At 44.3% G+C, this 19,944-nt stretch overlaps 1 protein-coding gene across 1 annotated transcript in view; it reads right to left on the bottom strand.

The window, feature by feature from the left end:
• FAM81B (family with sequence similarity 81 member B) overlaps window positions 1-19,254 on the bottom strand; it is a 54,860-nt gene extending 35,606 nt beyond the window's left edge. The window contains exons 1-2 of the mRNA XM_032798678.2: window positions 19,176-19,254; window positions 2,588-2,840 (exon numbers count right to left, since the gene is read on the bottom strand). Of these exons, the coding sequence (XP_032654569.1) occupies window positions 2,588-2,840; window positions 19,176-19,216 (294 nt within the window). The 5' untranslated portion in view covers window positions 19,217-19,254. The remainder of the gene's footprint in view (window positions 1-2,587; window positions 2,841-19,175) is intronic.
• Between the last annotated feature and the right edge of the window lie 690 nt (window positions 19,255-19,944).

Here is a 19,944-nt window from a genome sequence, read left to right as displayed (position 1 = left end):
GTCTGCGCAGCTCTAGTGACAACGCGCATGGCATGCACGCGAAATAGTGAGCCCTGACTAGACATTTATTTTTGTTCTTTGGTAGAAAAATGTTATTCTCAAAAGGTCAAGTGTATTAGCACAGCTCAAATGATTCATTTGTAGTATGCCTAACAAGGCACATGTGGTGTGATAAATCCACAAATGTGAAATGTTGAATGAAAGACACCTGCTCTTTGGTTGACAAAAGCAGTATCTGTCTTTCATTTATTAAGATGGAAAGCACCAATAGCCTATTTATTGAGAGAAATCACTACTCCAGTTCTTCATCTAATTCCCTGGAGAGTATTAAATTCCCACAACTTGCCAACCTTGGGGGAGTGAAATATATTCAAATAACTACACCTGTGAAAGATGTTCAATGCTGGTCAAAGTCAGCGTTCAATCACTTTTAAGTGTTTCTTTCACTAATGGTTTTGTTGTGTTCCATCTGACAAACACTGATTGCTTTTGTCCTGCTCTTTCTTATGCAACACCAGCCAGAACTGTTTGATGACTGTATTGTGGTTACCTCTTTTGCTGAGCATTGTTAATAATGTCATCAAAATGTCAGGATGGTTCTGGGAACACAGTTTGTTAACTTAAATTCTTCCTATCAGTTGCCTTTTCCAAGATCTGAATTATTAGTGACTATTACATTCTGTGATGGAGTTAAAAAAATGAATTCCCCAAGATTATAACAATTATAAAGTGCTCAGATTTGGGGGGTAGAGGGTAAATTACTTGATTTATATAACTTTAAAAAAAAGGCTATGATTTATGAAGATTTTTAGCATATATATGCTCACCCCGGCTCCATATTTATTATTATTAATAATAATTAATAATTATTATACTGTTTGTATTGTGGGAGCACCTAGTAGCCCCTATTATGGACCAGGTCCCCCTTTTCCTAGGCACTTTATAAACAGAACAAATAAATTGTAAGCTCTTTGGGGCAGGGATTGTCTCAGTACAATTTCTGTGGTGCACCAGGGGAAATGAAGGTGGGTCAGTGAGTATATAGGAGTTATGGGATGGAAGATGAGTTATTTGGTTGCAGATGCCTGCATGGGAGGGATGGGTGCTATCCAGGTGGCCTGGGTTGTGAGGGAGCTCTGAACCAAGGCTTGAAGGGCTCTATCGAAGGCCTCTGTTGCTTTATTGCCCCATGGAGCTGAGGCAGCAATGCCAGGGAACCCTTCAAATTCTAGTGCTCTGGTGCAGAGATACTGGCTTCCTCCAGCACAGCTGCATGGAGTGCAGGACTGCTGAGGCAGTGGCACTGAAGGAGCCAAGTGCCCTTGAATTAAGGCACCCGTGCTTCAAGGGCTCCCCGTGGCACTGTTGTCTTGGTGTGCTGGGAAGCTGGGCAGCTAAGGCTGCAACAAATCTGGGGACCAAATTCAAGCACTGAAGTGTGGAACAGAGGAGTTTTAAGTGACAATTTCAGTACAATTAATCTTGGAGTTGCTATCAATTGTCCATATTTCTGGTGAGTGCCACTGAGAACTTTATTGTCAGCATTTCTTGAGGGTTCAATAGTTTAAATTCTCAGTCTTCTAATTTAATTACTACAGTGTCAAGCTCTATTAACTGTTTTATTTTTACTTTCACAAGCTTTTGCATTTCCTGGTTTCACATGGAACTGCAAGCACCCCTATAGGGCGAGAGAGGGTGTTCTCTGGTCAGGGAGGCTCCAGGTCCCAGCACGCCAAGCGTGTGTTTGGGACGGCAAGCCGTGGGGGGTGCTCTGCCGGCGCCCCAGGGGCGGCAGGCAGGCTGCCTCCGGCGGTTTGCCTGTGGAGGGTCCGCTGGTCCCACGGCTTCAGCAGACCTCCCGCAGTTGTGCCTGCGGGACCAGCGGACCCTCTGCAGGCAAACCGCCAGAGGCAGCCTGCCTGCAGTGCTTGGGGCGGCAAAATCCCTAGAGCTGCCCCTGTCCCTGGTCCAGCTGAAATAATGACAGATTAGAAATCTGATGAAAAACTTGATCCTGGAAGATATTCAGCCCTAAAGAGTTTGGATACAAATCTTTAGAAATTCACCCCATGACAAAGCCCTAAACAACTATGGGTTTCTCTGTTCACCAGGCCAACCAATATTTTATGTCTCCATGTGTTTTTAACAAGTCCAAGCATGTTCCAGCTTCTAGTGAGCAGAATCTTTGAGCCAAATTCTCTCCCTTTCCCAGGCCGTTTGTGCCACTCTGGAAACAAAATGGGGCCTGAATCTGTCTGTATATGGCCAGTTGTAAATGCCCCTTGCATAAGGGAATCAGGGAACTGTAATTAGCTCCCTGATGTCCCTGCTGATGCAGATCTTAGCCACAGAAGAAAATCTAACCTTTTGAGAAGGCCAAGAAGCCTCTGAGAACTGCACCATGCTCAATAACTGGGGCAGAAGTGGGTAGCTGGCCTCCCAGAGAGAGCAAAGATATATTAGTATTAGCTGCTTATACAATATTAAGTATCTTTCTATAGTTGAAAAATATATTAGTCCTGCCTGAATCATAGGAAAGTAGAGATGCAACAAATACCACCAGCTCCAAGAACAAATGCAGACCTACCTCTATATCATGGCTGAGCTTCTTAACTATGCTTGTAATAGTCTGTATGTGGTTTTCCAGCAGTTGTCGTGCTGTTGTCTCCCCCTGTTGATGGCCCTTACTTCCTTGAAGATAAGAAACAATGTCATCTTTGATTCGAAATGCCTGATCTAGGAGAACAGCTGTGGTCCTCTCCTGACTGGACAACCGGTTTTCTAGAAGATTCACTCTGTTTCCAGGAATCATGGGAATTGCAGGAAGGAAAGCTTGTCCCCTGTGCAGAAAAACACATTACAGGGTAATGTCTGAATGAGGCTGAAGACTGGCCAGTGTACATTAGGTTTGAAATGTGCTGCATGTTACACTTTCATATTACAATATTTACAGTAAGGTCAAAATTTGACATCAAGAGTACTGGAATAATAATAGTTTCTCTTTTCCTTGCCCTGGTTCTGTATTATACAACTAGGGTGACCAGATGTCCCAATTTTATAGGTACAGTCCCAATATTCAGGGCTTTTTCTTATATAGGTGCCTATTACCTCCCACCCCCATCTCGATTTTTCACACCTGCAATCTGGTCACCCTATATACAGGCTCCATGATAATAATAATTCACGGAAATCTGCCTAGATGATGAAGTAATGTGACTAGCTGATAAACCTTTTAAACAAGCAGATTAATCTATTAGTGGGGCCCTACTAAATTCACGGCCACGAAAAACACATCATGGACTCTGAAATCTGGCCTCCCCCTATGAAATCTGGTCTTTTGTGTGTTTTTACCATATACTATACAGATTTCACAGGGGAGATCAGCGTTTCTCAAATTGGGGGTCCTGACCCAAAAGGGAGTTGCAGGGGGGTTGCAAGGTTATCTTAAGGGAGTCACAGTATTGCCACCCTTACTTCTGCGCTGCCTTCAGAGCTGGGCAGCCAGAGAGTGGCGGCTGTTGGCCAGGTGTCCAGCTCTGAAGGCAACGCTCCACCAGCAGCAGCACAGAAGTAAGGGTGGCAATACCATACCGTGCCACCCTTACTTCTGCGCTGCTGCCTTCAGTGTTGGGCAGCAGGAGAGTGGTGGCTGCTGACTGAGGGGCCAGCTGTGCAGGCAGCAGTGCAGAAGTAAAGGTGGCAATACCATAACTTGCCATCCTTACTTCGGCACCACTGCCAGCAGCAGCACAGAGGTAAGGGTAGCAATATTGCAACCATCACCCCCTCCACACACACACACTAACTTTGCGATCCCCCCACAACTCCTTTTTGGGTCAGGATCCCTACAATTACAACACAGTGAAAATTCAGATTTAAATAGCTGAAATCATTAAATTTACGATTGCTAAAATCCTATGACCATGAAATTGACCAAAATGGACCGTGAATTTGGTAGGGCCCTATCTATTAGCAGCACTCTATAGATTGACTGAACATAAATACCTACAGTCATAGAGCAACAAGAATGTAATGGGGGTGGGTCAATGCTAATTTTGACAGTCATTTATTTTTGGCCACTTAGCTGGCAGTGTTAATTTGTTAATTGTATGAGTTAAAAACAAATTCTGTCAGCCTGTAATGGAGTGTCCATCCCACACAAGCCCTGAGTGGGTAAATGTGGGCCAGAAAGGGCCAATTAACCTTAAACGTTGCACTTGGAGGCAGTGGCAGATTAACAAATTTGCCGCCCCTGGGACCTAAAAAAATTGCTGCCCCCCCATGCCAGCTCACCTGCGGCACGCCTGGGAGGGAGGGGGGAGTTGTGGCGTGCTCGGGGGATGGCGACGGTGGCGCGGAGGTGAGCTGGGGCAGGGAGTGGCTTCTGCCCCCCCGGGTTACTCCCCGCGCCCGGGGGTCCCAGCTCACCTCTGCTCCACCTCCTCTGAGCGTGCCACTACTCACTTCTCCCTCCCTCCCTCCCAGCACTTTCACACAGCAAGCCTGGGAGAGAGGAGGAAGGAGGGAAGCGCGGCACACCTGAGGGAGGAGGCAGGCTGGGGATTTGGGGAAGGGGTGGAGTTGGGGAGGGGGTGCGAGCAAATTTGCCTCCCCTGCAAATTTGTCACCCTAGATCTAGGCCTTGTTGGCCTAGGCAATAATACGCCGCTGCCTGGAGGGAAGCCAGGGACTGATAAAAACTAATGGAAGATGAAGCCCAGTAGGGGGAAGATTTGGGCTAGGATGATAAAGCCAGGAAGTGACAGCAGGAAGGAGGCTGCAGGGTGGAGGTCTACAACCGCTCCCTAGAGTGAAAGGGAGTTGGCTAGAGACAAGGAGGAGGTTAGGAGGAGAGTAAACCTGGTGGTTCTGTCATGGATTAGGGATTCTTCCAAGAGGCTTAAAAAGATGGAGTACCCACAAGGAGGTGCTCCTGCGGTGAGTGGACCCCTTTACACAGGTCTGCAAATGTACCTTGTAATTTCAGTCCAGCAATGTTCTTTCTCACTTATGCTTCTTCACCAGTATTATATTCTGCAACTGGAATTTAGGGCCCTGTCTAACTCCCATTGAAATCAATGGAAGGAATGGCATTGTCTTCAATGTGGGTTGGATTAGACTCATAGTCAAAAGTTCTGTTGATGATGCATAAATCAGAATAGCATATAGCTCATGCTCCCGCTCCCTGCCCCTATTCTAACCCCTTCCCCAAATCCCCGCCCTGGCCCCACATCTTATCTGCCTCCTCCCTTGAGCTTGCCACATCCCTGCTCCTCCCCACTCCCTCCTGGAAACTCCTAAGCACTGCCAAATAGCTGTTTGGTGGCGGGAAGTGCTGGTAGGTAGGCAGAGGAGTGGGGACACATCACACTGGGAAGGGGAGCGGGGGAAGGAGTCGGCGACTATGGCGGGCTGCAGGAAATAGCTTTGCGGGCTGCTTGCGGCCCATGGGCTGTGTGTACAGAATTGTGATGCTTTGGGGATCACCTAGAACAATAAGAGGTTCTGTCACTCCCAGTCCAGAATCTTAGGGCCCTTTGTGTTGGGTAGCTCTGGTTTCATTCCTTGACACCAGGAGAGACCCAACAAGCACAAGGTCTCACCCATGCTCTTACCAGCTTAGTTACTCTTTGCAGGGTGACACCAACAAGTCCTGAGTCTCCCTAAATCTGTCCTCCTTAAGTTCTTAATTTCCCACACCCTGACTGTTCCCCCTCTGGTTCATCACCCCCAGTGTGTGAAACCAGCCCCCCCATCACCACTTCAGTTTTGGGGGGACACTCCACACAGTTTTCACAACAGAGAGGGGGGCTGGTTTTCACACACTGGGGGTAAAAACAAACAAAAATTTATTTAATAGAAAAGCCAGAGGTTCAGAGATTATAGACATAACCTCAGACTTTACACTTCCACATGAGATAAAATCTTTTTTCTAATACAAGTTACCCATTGCTTTTGAACAGTTTCCCAGCATACCCTTTAACCTTAGGGAGGCTCAGCATTTCATGTACAGCATCTGCCAAGTAACTGTCCCTCAGTTTCTGGATGTCAAACCACAGACACAAGTCTGTTTTTTAAAGGCTTTTGTCCCTTTTGTTTTTTCCCCTCTTGGAAATGGGATGTCTGTGTCTTTTCATAACTTTAGAGGGTCATGGATGTCCTTTCTTGGGCTGGACAATGGATGGGTACTTGAAGTGGTTTCATGTAAACAACTGGCCTGGGAGGTGTCTCTACTTGTCTGATCGCTCACTGTCCTGTTGTAAGGTGCAGTCAAAGCTTTATGAGCTGTGACAGACCCAGACCAGTGGGGTACAGGAGTCTGGTAGAGGACAAATATACTGGTCACTGGATGAGTAGTTTTCTGTTCCCTGAGTGACCAGAGCAGGGGCTGCACTAGAGTAATCAGGAACTTGCTAGAACCAATTAAGGCAGACAGGCTAATTAGAACACCTACAGCCAATCAAGGCAGGCTAATCAGGGCACCTAGGTTTAAAAAGGAGCTCACCCCAGTCAGGCAAGAAGGAGCCAGAGGAGAGGAAGTGCCTGTGAGGAGCTGGGAGCAAGGGGCACAAAGAACTGAGAGTGAGAGGCTGTGCTGCTGGAGGACTAAGGTGTACAAGTGTTATCAGACACCAGGAGGAAGATCCTGCGGTGAGGATAAAGAAGGTGTTTGGAGGAGGCCATGGGGAAGTAGCCCAGGGAGTTGTAGCTGTTATGCAGCTGTTACAGAGGTACTATAGACAGCTGCAATCCACAGGGCCCTGACTGGAACCTGGAGTAGTGGGCAGGCCTGAGTTCCCCCCAAACCTCCCAACTTCTGATCAGACACAGGAGGAGTTGATCAGACTGTGGGGAAGATCACTGAGGTGAGCAAATCTGCCAATAAGCGCAGGACCCACTAAGGTAGAGGAGGAACTTTGTCACAGAGCACAGTTCTCTATATACACAAATACATCAAATCCTCTGATTATTAGAGTTTAGAACATTACAAGCTTTCATAAAAGACCTAACTCAACATGTTTTTATAGCACAATAACATTGAAAACAATCAGTCAATTCAACTGCTTATTTTTTGGGGTTCAAATCCCTTGTTCTACTTCAAGATGTCTGGACCCTGATTGTCACAAGCTTGTAGCACAGCAGGCTCAGATTAACTGAGGCCTCTAAGATGCTACTGTAATACAAATAATGAATAACAGTAATAATTTGTATATCCCAACCAGCCATTCAATGCAAACAATCAGAATGCCCTCACATGACAAAGCCTTGTGCAGCTGTGTGAAAATGGAGGAGTTAGTCCCATGAATGCCCATGGACACACAAATCACAGTCTAGCAAAATAACACATATGTGGACCTTTGACAAAATAGTACATCTTCTCTGGGTGCCCAGTCCAACTTCCACTGAAGGCAATGGCAAAACTTCTATTTGGTTAGAAGATAAGGCTTTTCATGAAAAGTGAGAAGACTGTGATAGAGAGGATGGTATGGACTGCATATGGGGCTCAAAGGATGTATAATGCCTGGTACAATGGGGTCATGATCCATCACTTGGGCTCCTAGGTGCTACCACAATACAAATAATAGTAATATTTAATAAAGTTTTATAATAATACCTTTATTCAATGTCAAATGAAGACCAGAAGGAACATCTCTACTGAACAGGTTACAGAAACACAAGGCATGGCATAATTTCATATTTTTCTTGTAAATGTGTGTGATGGATCAGAGAAACCTCACACCAGCAGAAAAGGGGTTAAAGAGAGCCTATGGGCCCAGATAGCCCCATCTTGCTACACCTGCAGCCAGTGCCAGGCCTGGAGGGGGAAGAAAAGGAGAGAAGCTGGCTCAGTTCAGGGCTGACTGGTGAAGAGGCAGGAGATATTCCTGCCTCTCTACTGGAGGAGCATCATCACTACAAACCTGACAGACAGGACAGCTGCTGGGGGAGAAGCATTCCTGACTGGGAGAGACTGCTGAAACTGGGGAACACCCAGCAGTGAGTGAACTTTACTATTTTGACTTTGAGGACATTGTGGGGCCTACATCCACCCTACCCAGAGGACCTGAGGCTGTGGCAGGATGCAGCAAAAGCTCCATGAGGGGGCACTACTCAAGTTGAGCCTCTACAGACAGGATGATAGGGGCTATGCCCCAAGGTGTAGGGACATAGGTAGGATCTTCCCAAATCTGGACCTTAGCGTCCAAAAATCTCGGTGCCTAGCATGAACCTCCAAGCTTAATTACCAGCTTGGATCTTATCTCGCTGCCACCATCCAAAATTTCCAGGGTTTTGGCCCCCTCTGGTCTTCCCAAAACCTTCCCTGGAGGGACCCCAAGACTCAGAAACCCTGAGCCTACAACAAAGGGAAATAACCCCACTTCCCTTCCCTCTCTCTCTCCCACCCAGACTTTTCCTCTCTGGGCTAACCTGGGGTATTGATGCAATCTCTTTACATCACAATACCAAGAAGCAATCTCCTCTATTCCACAAAGAGACAAACCCCAATACAGGAAACAGAAGAGATTCTATCTCTCCTCCCATTAGCTCCTTCCCGCGACTGGGACACTAGGAGAGTTAAACACAGACCATAGTGTTGTCCCCTCCCCCCTGTCTTTCCTTTCTCCTTAACCAGAGCAAAAACTCAAACAGGTTTTAAAAAGAAAGCTTATATAAAAAAGAAAGAAAAAGACATAACATATTCTCTGTAACAAGATGACAATACAGGCTATTGCTTATAAGAAAAATATGAATAAACAGTCTGAGTCAAAAAGATATCCAATTTGAACATATCCAGGAAGTTACACACATGTAAATACACTCAAAACAACATAAAAGCCTATATTGTTTTTCTACTTGTACTTACAAGTTGGACACAGAAGATTAGAAAGAAGAAAGAAGCTCTCATAGCTGAGAGAACAGACAAAAGACCAGAGTCCAAAAATTCCCTCCCTGACTTTTGAAAAATCCAGTTTCCTGATTTGTTCTCTGGTCAGGTGTTTGGTTCCCTTTGTTAACCCTTTACAGGTAAAAGAAACATTAACCCTTAGCTATCTATTTATGACAGGGGGCACTACTCAAGTTGAAACTCTACAGACAGGATGATAGGGGCTATGTCCCAAAGTGTAGGGACATAGGTAGGAAGTAGCCCAGGGCAGTGGACTTGAATTCTCTATTCAGAGGATCCTCCTGGCATTGCTTCCCATGGGGTCCTGGGCTAGGACAAGGTTGAGAGTGAAGGCTGGGGTCTCCCCACTGTACACCCTTAAGGGCTGAGGCTCAGATTCAAGTGGAGGCCAGAAGATTCCCAGCCTAAGGTCAGGAATTAGGCACCCCTGCTGCCTGGTCAGAGAAACCAGGGGCCAGAAGTCAAGTATGCAAACTGCTGGGCAGACAGCCCTTCAAACACTGTATCATAATGTTCTTATTTTTAAAAAATGCCAGTCTGACAGTCCTGAAGACTGGAGTCTGCTGTTTATCTGCAGAACAAGTACAGCCTGGGCAGTAGCTGTGCAAGCTGTCTCTCTCTGTCCTGTCGTTATGCCTCATCCCTCACCTGGAGTGACCATCTCTTCCTTTGAGAAGGTAGTTCAGCCTTTGCACCCTCTGTAGGGTGATAATTGATGTCAATTGTGATGGTGAGTGTTTGGTTAATGCTGACACTTCTCCATTGGAAACTGGACTGAAATCCCAAAACTCTTTTCACATAAGACTCCCTAACAGCCTTCAAATGGAAAACATTTCTTGTAATTACTGATGTTGACTGGGTTTGAACTGGGAACCTGGACACAAAACCCCTTATGTTCGATTACCAATCCCTTGAGTAATTTAATATCTCATCTTAACTTTACTCACACAGTTGCATAAAGCCAAACAGAACATCAATGAAACAATGTAGTTTTAATGCAGAACTGTTCTATAATGCATAGTGTGGTCAGAAATGGTAGGTCTTCTGGACTTGCACAATTTGTACTTGTTCTAGTTAATGTCTCTTTTGTTAGCTAAAGAAAATCAATCCAAATAAAACTTGGCCTCGGATCAAGGCTTCATTTACCTTTCTATGGGCAGATTCTGATATCAGGTCTGCTTCTCTAAAGACCTCTACATGTACGAGAAGTTTATTCATTTTAGAGGCCTGGCTTGTTTACAATTCTCATTTACTGTCATAGTGAAAAATGGGGACCATATTGCATAATGGTCTTGATGTCATTGTTACCTCAAGGTTTTTATACTGGGTCCATCACCATGGTATCTGAGCACCTGTGTGGGTACACTACTAATCTCCACACATGCAACTGCTTTAGAGTCACCTGTGAGGAAGATTCCATTCCCTGTCCTGTGAAGAGCTCCCACACAAAGAATTAGTACTTGGGCTTTGCACAGGGATGGAAGATTTTTGTGTGTGTATAAGCTATACCTCTCTCTATTCACACACACACACACACAAAACTATTTTCATGCTACTGCAGATGGTGTCCTGATCCCCACAGAACACAGCTCTATGGGGTACAATGATTGGAGTCTGACCACCTTTCTCAGGCTTGCCGCCTACCTACCTTAGATTACTCTGCACAGAAGAACTGTGCTAAGTCTGCTGCCACTCAGGGCTCATCTGCTTGAGGATATGGGAACACAAGACTATGGCCAGAATAATAATTTCATACACACACTGAAATGCAACCATCTGTGGGGTGGAATGAACCAGATATTTAGGAGCATGCAGCAAAACTATTCAGCTGTCTAGAGGTGGAAGGGAGGAAGAATATCATATCCATTTGAAATGGACTTATAGATAAGCCCAATCTAGAATTTTTCCAGACACTCTTATTCTTGTAAAAGGTCCAACGGGATCTTTAATTACTGCAAGTGAGTCAGAACCTTGGATTTACATCTCATCGAAAAGACTACTTGTATCATGTACCTCTTAATTTACCCACAATGGCATAGGTACAGTATGTACCCTAGAACATGGTTTAAGATGAAAACTGTAATTTAATAATAAATAAAAATACCCAGATAGTAATCTGGAAAGAAATCAGATTCATTTTCCCTTATTGTGATCTTCGCTTTTAGATTGCTATAAATAAATGTCCTGCTATAAAAATAACTTAAAGAAAGAAGAGGAGAAGAAAGTTCAACTGTCCTGCTCAATCAATATAGAAAATGCAAAGATGACAGTTTACTGATTGATGTGTGCCTAAGGATAATCCACAACAAATTTTATAACCATATGGACTATAAAGATAGTCTGCAACTGGCTCCTGGGCTGTGTGTACCAAAAGCTATTTTACATTTAGCTGCGCAATTATGATTTAAAAATAAACACAACCATTGCCAGCCATGAAACAGCACTGGAAGTAAACACTTATTGTCAGTCACTGCTCTATAACTTTAAATATCAAACTGACCTCTTGAGGTTGTGTATGCTGTGCTTTATCAGTGACTGCTGAACCTAAGTCACAGAAGACTGACTGAGAATCGTTCAGTGTAGGTCAGACTTATTGAAAATCTTATTTAGTTTTATAAATACATTGCTCTTTCCCACATACCATCTTGTTTAACAAAGAAAATGGCTCCTATTAATTTATGAAAATGAAACTCTAATAAAGCCTGTTGACATATTAGCTGTTTGACTAGAGAAGATTTAGGGTTCCACTTACTAAATCTCAAAGAGTTTGCTAGTTAGACGTTAATTATTTGATATTTGGAGCTTTATTATTTCATTTACCTACCTACCTTTCTGATGACTTATCTAGTCATTTGCCAAGAGTCTGATGGGAATTCCTCAATATGACAAACTGAAAACCCAAGGCTCTTTTTCCATTTCATATTTTTTTACACAGAGATTTCCATTTTGTCCCCACCCCAGTAGGAGTCAGATGATGGATTGGAAGCAATACAAGTTACAGATATCTTTTAACTAAGATTTGAACTATATGGGAAAATGTTTATTCTATTCTCTGTTCTGCTGCTGGGTAGCCTAGGACAAGTCACTTCCCTACTCTCTGACTCAGTTTTTCTAGTTGTAAAGTGGGGGATAATGTTCCTAACTTCCTTTGTAAAGCACTTTGGATGGAATGCATGATGTAAGAGCTAGTTTTATTATTTATTTATTTTATAATGGGTAGCTGTTGCACTATGGTATCTGAGGAATGTGAAAGAGCTGTACTAATTTTATGAATGCTATGTATATATCTCTGGACTTCGTGGTTGAGTTCCTGGCTAACAGGTAATGAAAAGTTAAATTAGTCTTGGTTAACTTGGGATTACTGGAACCAAAAGCTAATGACTAGAGACAGCCCTGACTACCAATAGTCAAACATACAACTGAGGAGATAATTTGACATTTATCTCCCCTAATATAGAACTGGGACCTAACAGGTTCTGTAGGGGAAGGGAGGGTGGTAAGAAGGACCCAGCTTGAATCCCAAGAGATTTTTGTGTGGGAACTGTAAAACAGAGTCTGGAAGCAGTTTAAAATGAGCCTCTGATGAGCCAGGGGAGACAGCCTGCAGAAAAGCAGGCTGGAACTTGATCCCCAGAAAATGAAGGGAGGAACAAATGCTAAGTTTAGATAAGACAATGTGTGTTTATGCTTTTGCTGTGATAGCCCTCTTTTCTCTGCTTGTTATGTCCTGTGGATAAATAACACTTTGTTTCGAACAAGCTGCATTCTCAAACTGTTCACAGCTCCTGGAGAAAAGTAAATGGATCAAAGCCAGCTGGTATTGTCCAAGTACTAAGGGTTGGTAAACTGGGGTGCTGATGCGTAAAAGTGGGGTGAAATGTGGGATTCCAAGCTGGGTGAAGTGCAAATGTAGGTCTGTCACTTGAAAGAGGTGACCACTGGGAGCCAGAGAAAGGTGAAATGTAGAGCTCACTCCTGAACCATATCAGTATTATTCTGCTGTTAGTAATTATGTAGTATTGCACACTAGAACCATGCTGGGTAGATGGCTGAAAGGCTGCAAAAGAACAAGCCATGACCCAGCATTATAACACACAAAGAAAATCTACTTCCCTCTTCTATCAAGATTGCTGTTTTACATCCTTCATTAAGGGCCTGATACTGCAAGAAGCTTGAGGCCTTCAGAAAACATTAGACTCTTTCACTTTGCCCTCCTCAGGCAGTGCCATATTCCACTGACTGGTTCTGTTTGAGCAGGGAATGGAATTGTCAACCATAGCCTCCAATCACAGAGCTTTTGGCATCTTTTAAGTATCTTGGGCCCAAGTCATGGAGCACTTTGAAGATATGCTGTGAAACTTTGAACTAGGTTTGAAATTCTGTGGGAAAGCTCTGAGGTGCTTGTGGCAGCCTGTTTTGCTGAGGAGATGCACTGCAGCATTCTGTATTAGTATGAGTTTCCTAAATCCTGCAGGCTTCATGCCCACTACACTGCATTGCTGTAATCCAGCCACAAGGTGACAAAGGCAGGTCTTCACCTGCCAGGATGGGAGAGAGTCTCCTAATCAAGCAGAGATGGCAATAGCATCTATGCATAATGCTTTCTGTGTGAGAGCTCAGCATAGGTGAGGAATCCATGAGTACTCCTAGACCATGGAGTGAATTGATCAAACAGACTGTACTGTAGCTGCAAGCTCTTCAAAATACTTTCCTCTACCTACCAGCATCACCTTGTTTAACTGGTTCAAGAGCAAGAAACAGCAAATTGCATGATCAACTTGGATGTACGAATTCAGGAATGCAGTCTAGGTACAAAGGCATAGGCTAGTGAAAAATTATGTTTATTATAAAAGAAATATACTCCTCCCTGAGGCATCAGGAGGAGACTGGGACAGTAAAATTAGGTGGTAGAGGAAAGATGTCAGAGGATCAGCTATACTGCTCTCCCTACATTAATTAGGAATCTGAGAGATCTCTAGAAAGCACTAGATCTCCCAGTGTTGCCCCTCCCTCTCTGGCATCATAGTCATGATGTCATTGAAGGGGTACAGATGCCAAAATGTACATGTCTGTGATCCCAAACAAAGCTGATCATTTAAGATCACATAGCTTCTTTGGAAGATGGGGGTGTGGGAGAGCAGAACCTCAGGGTTCCCCTGGGTCATTAGTGACCATTGCCCTAACCTGTCAAACAGAATACCTTTAAGAAAAACAATGGGAAAACCGAGACATTTTCTGTTGGGAACAATTCTGCTAATATGTTATATTCTGAATTTCTTCCTTTATTAGCATGAAAACAAGATTTTTGTTTCATTAGAATTCATCTGCTCCTGCTACTTATTTTCTATCTGAACTAAAAATTATTCTTCAGTGACATCGTAATCATTTCCACAACCGTCAATTATGATACAATTGTAGAATTCTGACAATTCTAACTTCAAGCAACCAAGTTTGAATAAAAAATTAACAAAAGAACACATCAAGTAATTCCACATGAGAGGAATATTTATGGATGTAATACTAGGGGTAGTTAATCAATTTTCCATTACTTCAAGACCTTCTCTCACTTCTGCAAAAAAGAATAATTTAGCATGATGGTACTTCACGGTCATGAGCAATAAACATGTTCCTTATATTCAACTCCTATGAACCTTGAATGTTCAGTCTAGAAGCAAATACTTCCTCATTTTGCTGTATATTAAACAGAAAGCAATGAAGGATATGGTTTGAAAGGAACCTCTTAACATTTACTGGCTAAACAATTGATGGGGAGGACACATTTGATATCCAACCATAAAACACTTTATGTACATGGACCATCTATTGCCTTGATCCCCAAACTGGCATAATTAACAGTACCACATGACATTTGATTTTCCAATTATTCCATCTTTCTCTATGTCTAGTTTAATCCTCATTAAAACCTGGAATCACAATGATTTCCTGCTGACCGAGTGCTGAGTAACTGCAGAGCTTTGCATTCTCTCTGCCATAGGCTTCAGCATGTTATGGAAACAGTGCTCCAAACTTTGGAATCCTCGATGATGGGACACAGGGCTTGAATGATTCAGGCAGTGCAGCTCTGTGGCGGACATTCCACTTGGAAGGGCATTGTGAGGACCACTGTTGCCTTTCCATGTGAGTGAATTCCTCTTCCAGCCCAGCTGCTTTGCAGGCACCAGGATGGGAGAATGAAAATTGTAACTATCTGCTAGGGTTGCCAGATGTCCGGTTTTTGACTGGAATGCCAGTCAAAAAGGGACCCTGGTAGCTCCAGTCAGTACTGCTGACTGGGCCATTAAAAGTCCAGTTGGCAGCACAGCTGGGCTAAGGCAGGCTCCCCCATCTGGCTCCTATGTGTACGTGCCGCCAGGTGGCTCCACGCGCTGCCCCCACCCCAAGCGCCAGTTCCGCAGGTCCCATTGGCGACGGTTCCGAGCCAATGGGAGCTTCAGGGGTGGCACTTGCAGATGGGGCAGCGTGTAGAGCCCCTGACCACACCTCTGTGTAGGAGCCAGACAGGGGATATGCCGCTGCTTCTGGGAGCTGCCTGAGGGAAGCACCACCCAGAGCCTGCACCACTGACCCCTTCTAACGCTCCAACCCCCTGACCCAGCCCTGATCTCCCTCCTGCCCTCCAAACCCCTCAGTCCCAGCCCGGAGCACCATCCTGCACTCCAAACCCCTCATCCCAAGCCCCACCCCAGAGTCTGCACCCCCAGCCAGAGCCCTCACCCCCCTGTACCCCAACCCCCTGTCCCAGCCTAAAGCCCCTTCCCTCACCCCTCATTTCTGGCCCCACCCCAGAATCCACACCCCCAGCCCAATCCACTGTCTCAGCCCTGAGCTCCTCCCCTACTCCAAACCCCTTGGCTCCATATCCCAGCTCAGAGACCCCTCCTCAACCACAAACCCCTCATCCCTCGCCACACCCCAGAGCCCACACTCCCAGTCGGAGCTCTCATCGCATCCCAACTCACTGCCTCAGCCCAGAACCCTCTCCCGCACCCTGACCTCATTTCTGGCCCCACCCCAGAGCCTGTGGCCCTATCCTGGTGCCCGAACACACACACACATCCTGCACCCAGCCCCCTGATCCAGCCCTATGAAAATGAGAGAGTGAGTGAGGGTGGAGAGAGTAAGCAAGAGAGGGGAGGGGATGAAGGGGGCGGCCCTCGAAGGAGGGGCAGGGCACAGGGCAGGGCAAGGTGTTCGGTTTTGTGTGAGTAGAAAATTGGCAACCCTACTCTCTGCACTTGTGAACACAAAGCTGAGCCTGGAAACTGAACCATAATCTTTCATCAGAGTGTGGCTCACTAACCTCAGGGCCAGCCTACTTAACACATTGTTATTGGCAGTATTAGAGTGCAAAATATGCAGTACAAGGCTAAAAAGGAGGCTTAGTACAATGCTTAAAAAATAAAAATATTCCTTATCAAGTCTGAAAATAGTATCTGTCACTCAATTGTTGCATGACTGAGTTCATTCACATGGAGAAATCGTAAATCATTTATCCCATTTGGCTTTTTGAAATTTATATCTGGGTAGAAGTTAAATGATAACCTAATGGCAGTTTGCCAATGACCTTGCATCCTGAAAATAGTTTTTTATGAGAAATCCTGTAGTTTGTGCTTTTGATTCAGTCTTGCATTTCCTTCATGTCAGCAATGATTACTTCATTTCAATTAATCTTTAAATGGCTCCAGCTCTGTTCTGAGGTTCAAGGACCATTTCCTGTTATATGCTAGAGGAGGAGGGATTATGCAGCAATCATTGTGCACAATCAAGTGTGCACAGAATCATTTATGAGGCAGGCACAATTCCTACAGGCAAGTTCACAGCAGTGATTTCTGCTTTCCCTTTACTCCTCCTTACTCCAATCTAGTTCTGCTGGCTGATGTGCCACCTATGGCAACTTCCTGCAATATTCTAGATAAACTTGATTGAATTACACTAAACCTTATTGAATTAAGTTTGAGTTTTAGGAGTTTATATATTAAAAATGAAAAGCGTATGTATTATTTTGGGATTGTACATAACTTATCTAGCAGGAAAACTGTCAATGTAAACATTGGGAAGCGTTTTGAGCTTCAAAGGATTATTTTAAACATTGTCTGGCTGACTATCTATTCTTGATCAATGCAGATCAAAGACCCAAACTGTATAAAGATGCAACTCACGGATTCATGGGTGTGCTTGTTCTAAGCTAACAACTGTTGTGAACTTGTGACCACAGAAAAAAACTCCTTGGTAGAGTTTAAGGGACTGCTCAACTGCCAGAGCCCTTGTTGGATCTGCGGGTGATCCCTGGTAAGTTTATTAGCATGCATGTAGATACTACTGTTTTAATGTTTTTTCTGTAATGGTTTCACCTTAAGAATAAATGTGCTTGCTTAGAAAGGGCTAGACAGTAACTTGTACCCATGGGTGATTATTACACTGTTGGTAGCTTCTGAGGAGAAAAGCAAAGGAGGCCTTCTTGGTACAATCGAGAAAAAAGTGCAATATGGGGCTGTTGAGAAAAAGGCTAATATCATTGGGGTGTGTTAACAGGAGTGTTGCAAGTATGACACAAAAGGGAGTTGTCCCACTCTTCTCGGCATTGGTGAGGCTCAATTGGAGTATTGTGTTCAATTCTGGGTGCCACATTTTAGGAAAGATGTGGACAAATTAGAGACAGTTCAGAGGAGACCAACAAAAATGATAAAAGGTTTAGATAATTTAACCTAAGAGGAAAGGTTAAATTGGGCATGTTTAGTCTTGAAAGAAGAAGACTGAGTGTGGACCTAATAAAACTCTTCATATATGTTAAGGACTGTGTGATGGGGTGTATCAGGTCCTTTGAGGCCCTCTGCTGGAGGCTTTGTGGTCCTACCACACCATGCCCAGGAAAGAGCAATAGAAGTGGGTCCTCCAGGCTGCCTAGAGAAGCTGCAGGGAAGCTGCCAATTGGAGCTCAGCAGGTTCATGTAAAAGGAGCTGCTGGATAGAGCAGATCAGTTGCTAGATGGAGTCAGGGGAGCAAGACTGGTGCTCCTGGCTAGGTGCAGGAGTTGTAGTACCTGGACAGAGGTGCAAAGAATGTGCTCCTGGCTGATGACTGGGACTCAAGCAAGCCTTCAGCCCTGACGTAAGGGTGAAGCTGAAAATGCTGGGTCTAAGAAGGGAAGTGATCCAGGGAAATGCAGCAGCAAGTTAAAAGGAAGCAGCTAGGTTGAGACCCGGAGTAGTGGGCAGGCCTGGGTACCCCCCTTCTCCCCTCCCCCAGCCACAGGTGGAGTGGCCTAATCCTAGAGAAGGTGTCAGAAGACCTCAAAGAGAGCCAGTATTTATCTGAACTGTTTTGTTTTGTATGGCTACAGACTGGGCATGACTCAGCTCTCACTGAAAACTTGCTCAAAAACTTTAACTATCAACAGGGATCACCGCAAGTGAAGCAAAGCTGAGAGAGTGCAGGTGCAGACACACTCGTCCAGCAGGGGCACTCACATGAGATGAGTGGCCCTGTCACAGGCTGTTATAAAGAAAATTGTAATCAATTATTCTCTGTGTCCACTGGAGGTGGAGTAACAGCAAGAAAGATTTATGTTAGATATTAGGAAAGTTTTCTTACTGTAAGGATAGTTACGCTGTGGAGTAGACTTCCAAGGGAGGTTGTGGAATCCTTTTCATTGGAAGGTTTAAAAGTAGGTGAGACAAACCTGGCATGGATGGTCTAGATTTACTTGGCCGTGCCTCAGACCAGAGGGCTGGATTCTGACTTCATGAGGTCCCTTCCAGTCCTACACTTCTATGATTTTATGATATCTTCCATTTATTCCCATATTCAGAATTCTATTATGAAGTCTAATATACCTTAATTTCAAAAGAGCAAGTCAGCTCTTGTGTAGAGACATGGACCATGGAAGCAACCAGTTGAGTGATTTTTATTCCATTCTGAAGAAAATGGTATGATATAGTACAGGCAATACATGCAATAGAACCTGAGCCATACAGAGCAATGGTTCTCTTCCTTTCTTCAATGCAAATTCCAGCATAGGTTGCCCTCAGATTAAGTACCACTGATGCAGAGCACCAATCACAATTAGCAAGTATGTACCAATAAATCTACGTTGTTCTCTGTTCCGCACAGCAGTGGTAGTAAGTACAACAGAGTGAACAGTGCTTATATCTGGATCTCTGCAATGCATTAAATAAGCACATGATTGGAATAAACTCCCATTCAAGTTGTGGTAACAGTTGTGATTTTAAGTAATTGCAGACTTACTTGTCAGGGTAGTTAACCAACTCAGTGGAGTTCTCTGACATTTTTGCTTGAAGAAAATCTTACCTAAAGCAAAGGTTAAAGTGTTTATTTGTGGTTTCCATGCACGTAACTCAAATGAGCTTACAATTTATACAGTCCATATTTACAGGACAGGGCTTCATACATGAATATAGATTTCATAGACACAGCAAACATTCCAGAAGCTATAGCAGAATCAGAAGAGTATTGAGCAGTTTCTGATTTCCATTCAGGGAGAGCAAAAGGCAGGACTTTTACTGTATCTGATCAGCAGATAATTCCCCTAGCTAAGGGGAACACAGACACAAAGTCAGGAGAGCCAGCTCCTGCACCAATGTCAACTCCTGCACCCCTGTCCCAGAAGAAGGGGCATGTTGGAGCAAGTCAAGAAGGGGACATGGCAGAGCTCAGCTCTATCATGATCCTTCATTGGCCTCTGGTCCCTCAGTGACCAGTAGTGCAAGTTAGAGCACCAAAGTCTTGCACCAAAGTCAGGTGTAGTATAGATGGGCATAGTCCATAGGATGAGAGAATGTGTAGAATAGCTGTTATTGTGTAAGGATATAGAGTGTAGCTGTGACTTTCTGTACAGGGACTGTGCGTGAACTGTAGGTCACAGTGAACAACAGGCTCTGGTTTCTGTTGGGTAAGAGTTATGTAATCTTTAACAACAAATACCTTGGCTGTTAATACACATTATCATTAAGTTAATCAAAAGATCAAAATAATAAGAGTCTTGACACCACACTCT

Source organism: Chelonoidis abingdonii, chromosome 6 (genome assembly GCF_003597395.2).
Source record: "Chelonoidis abingdonii isolate Lonesome George chromosome 6, CheloAbing_2.0, whole genome shotgun sequence".
In the NCBI taxonomy this organism is placed as follows: domain Eukaryota; kingdom Metazoa; phylum Chordata; order Testudines; family Testudinidae; genus Chelonoidis; species Chelonoidis abingdonii.
Note: the sequence above shows the minus strand (reverse complement) of the source record. Positions and strands in the feature narration are given on the sequence as shown.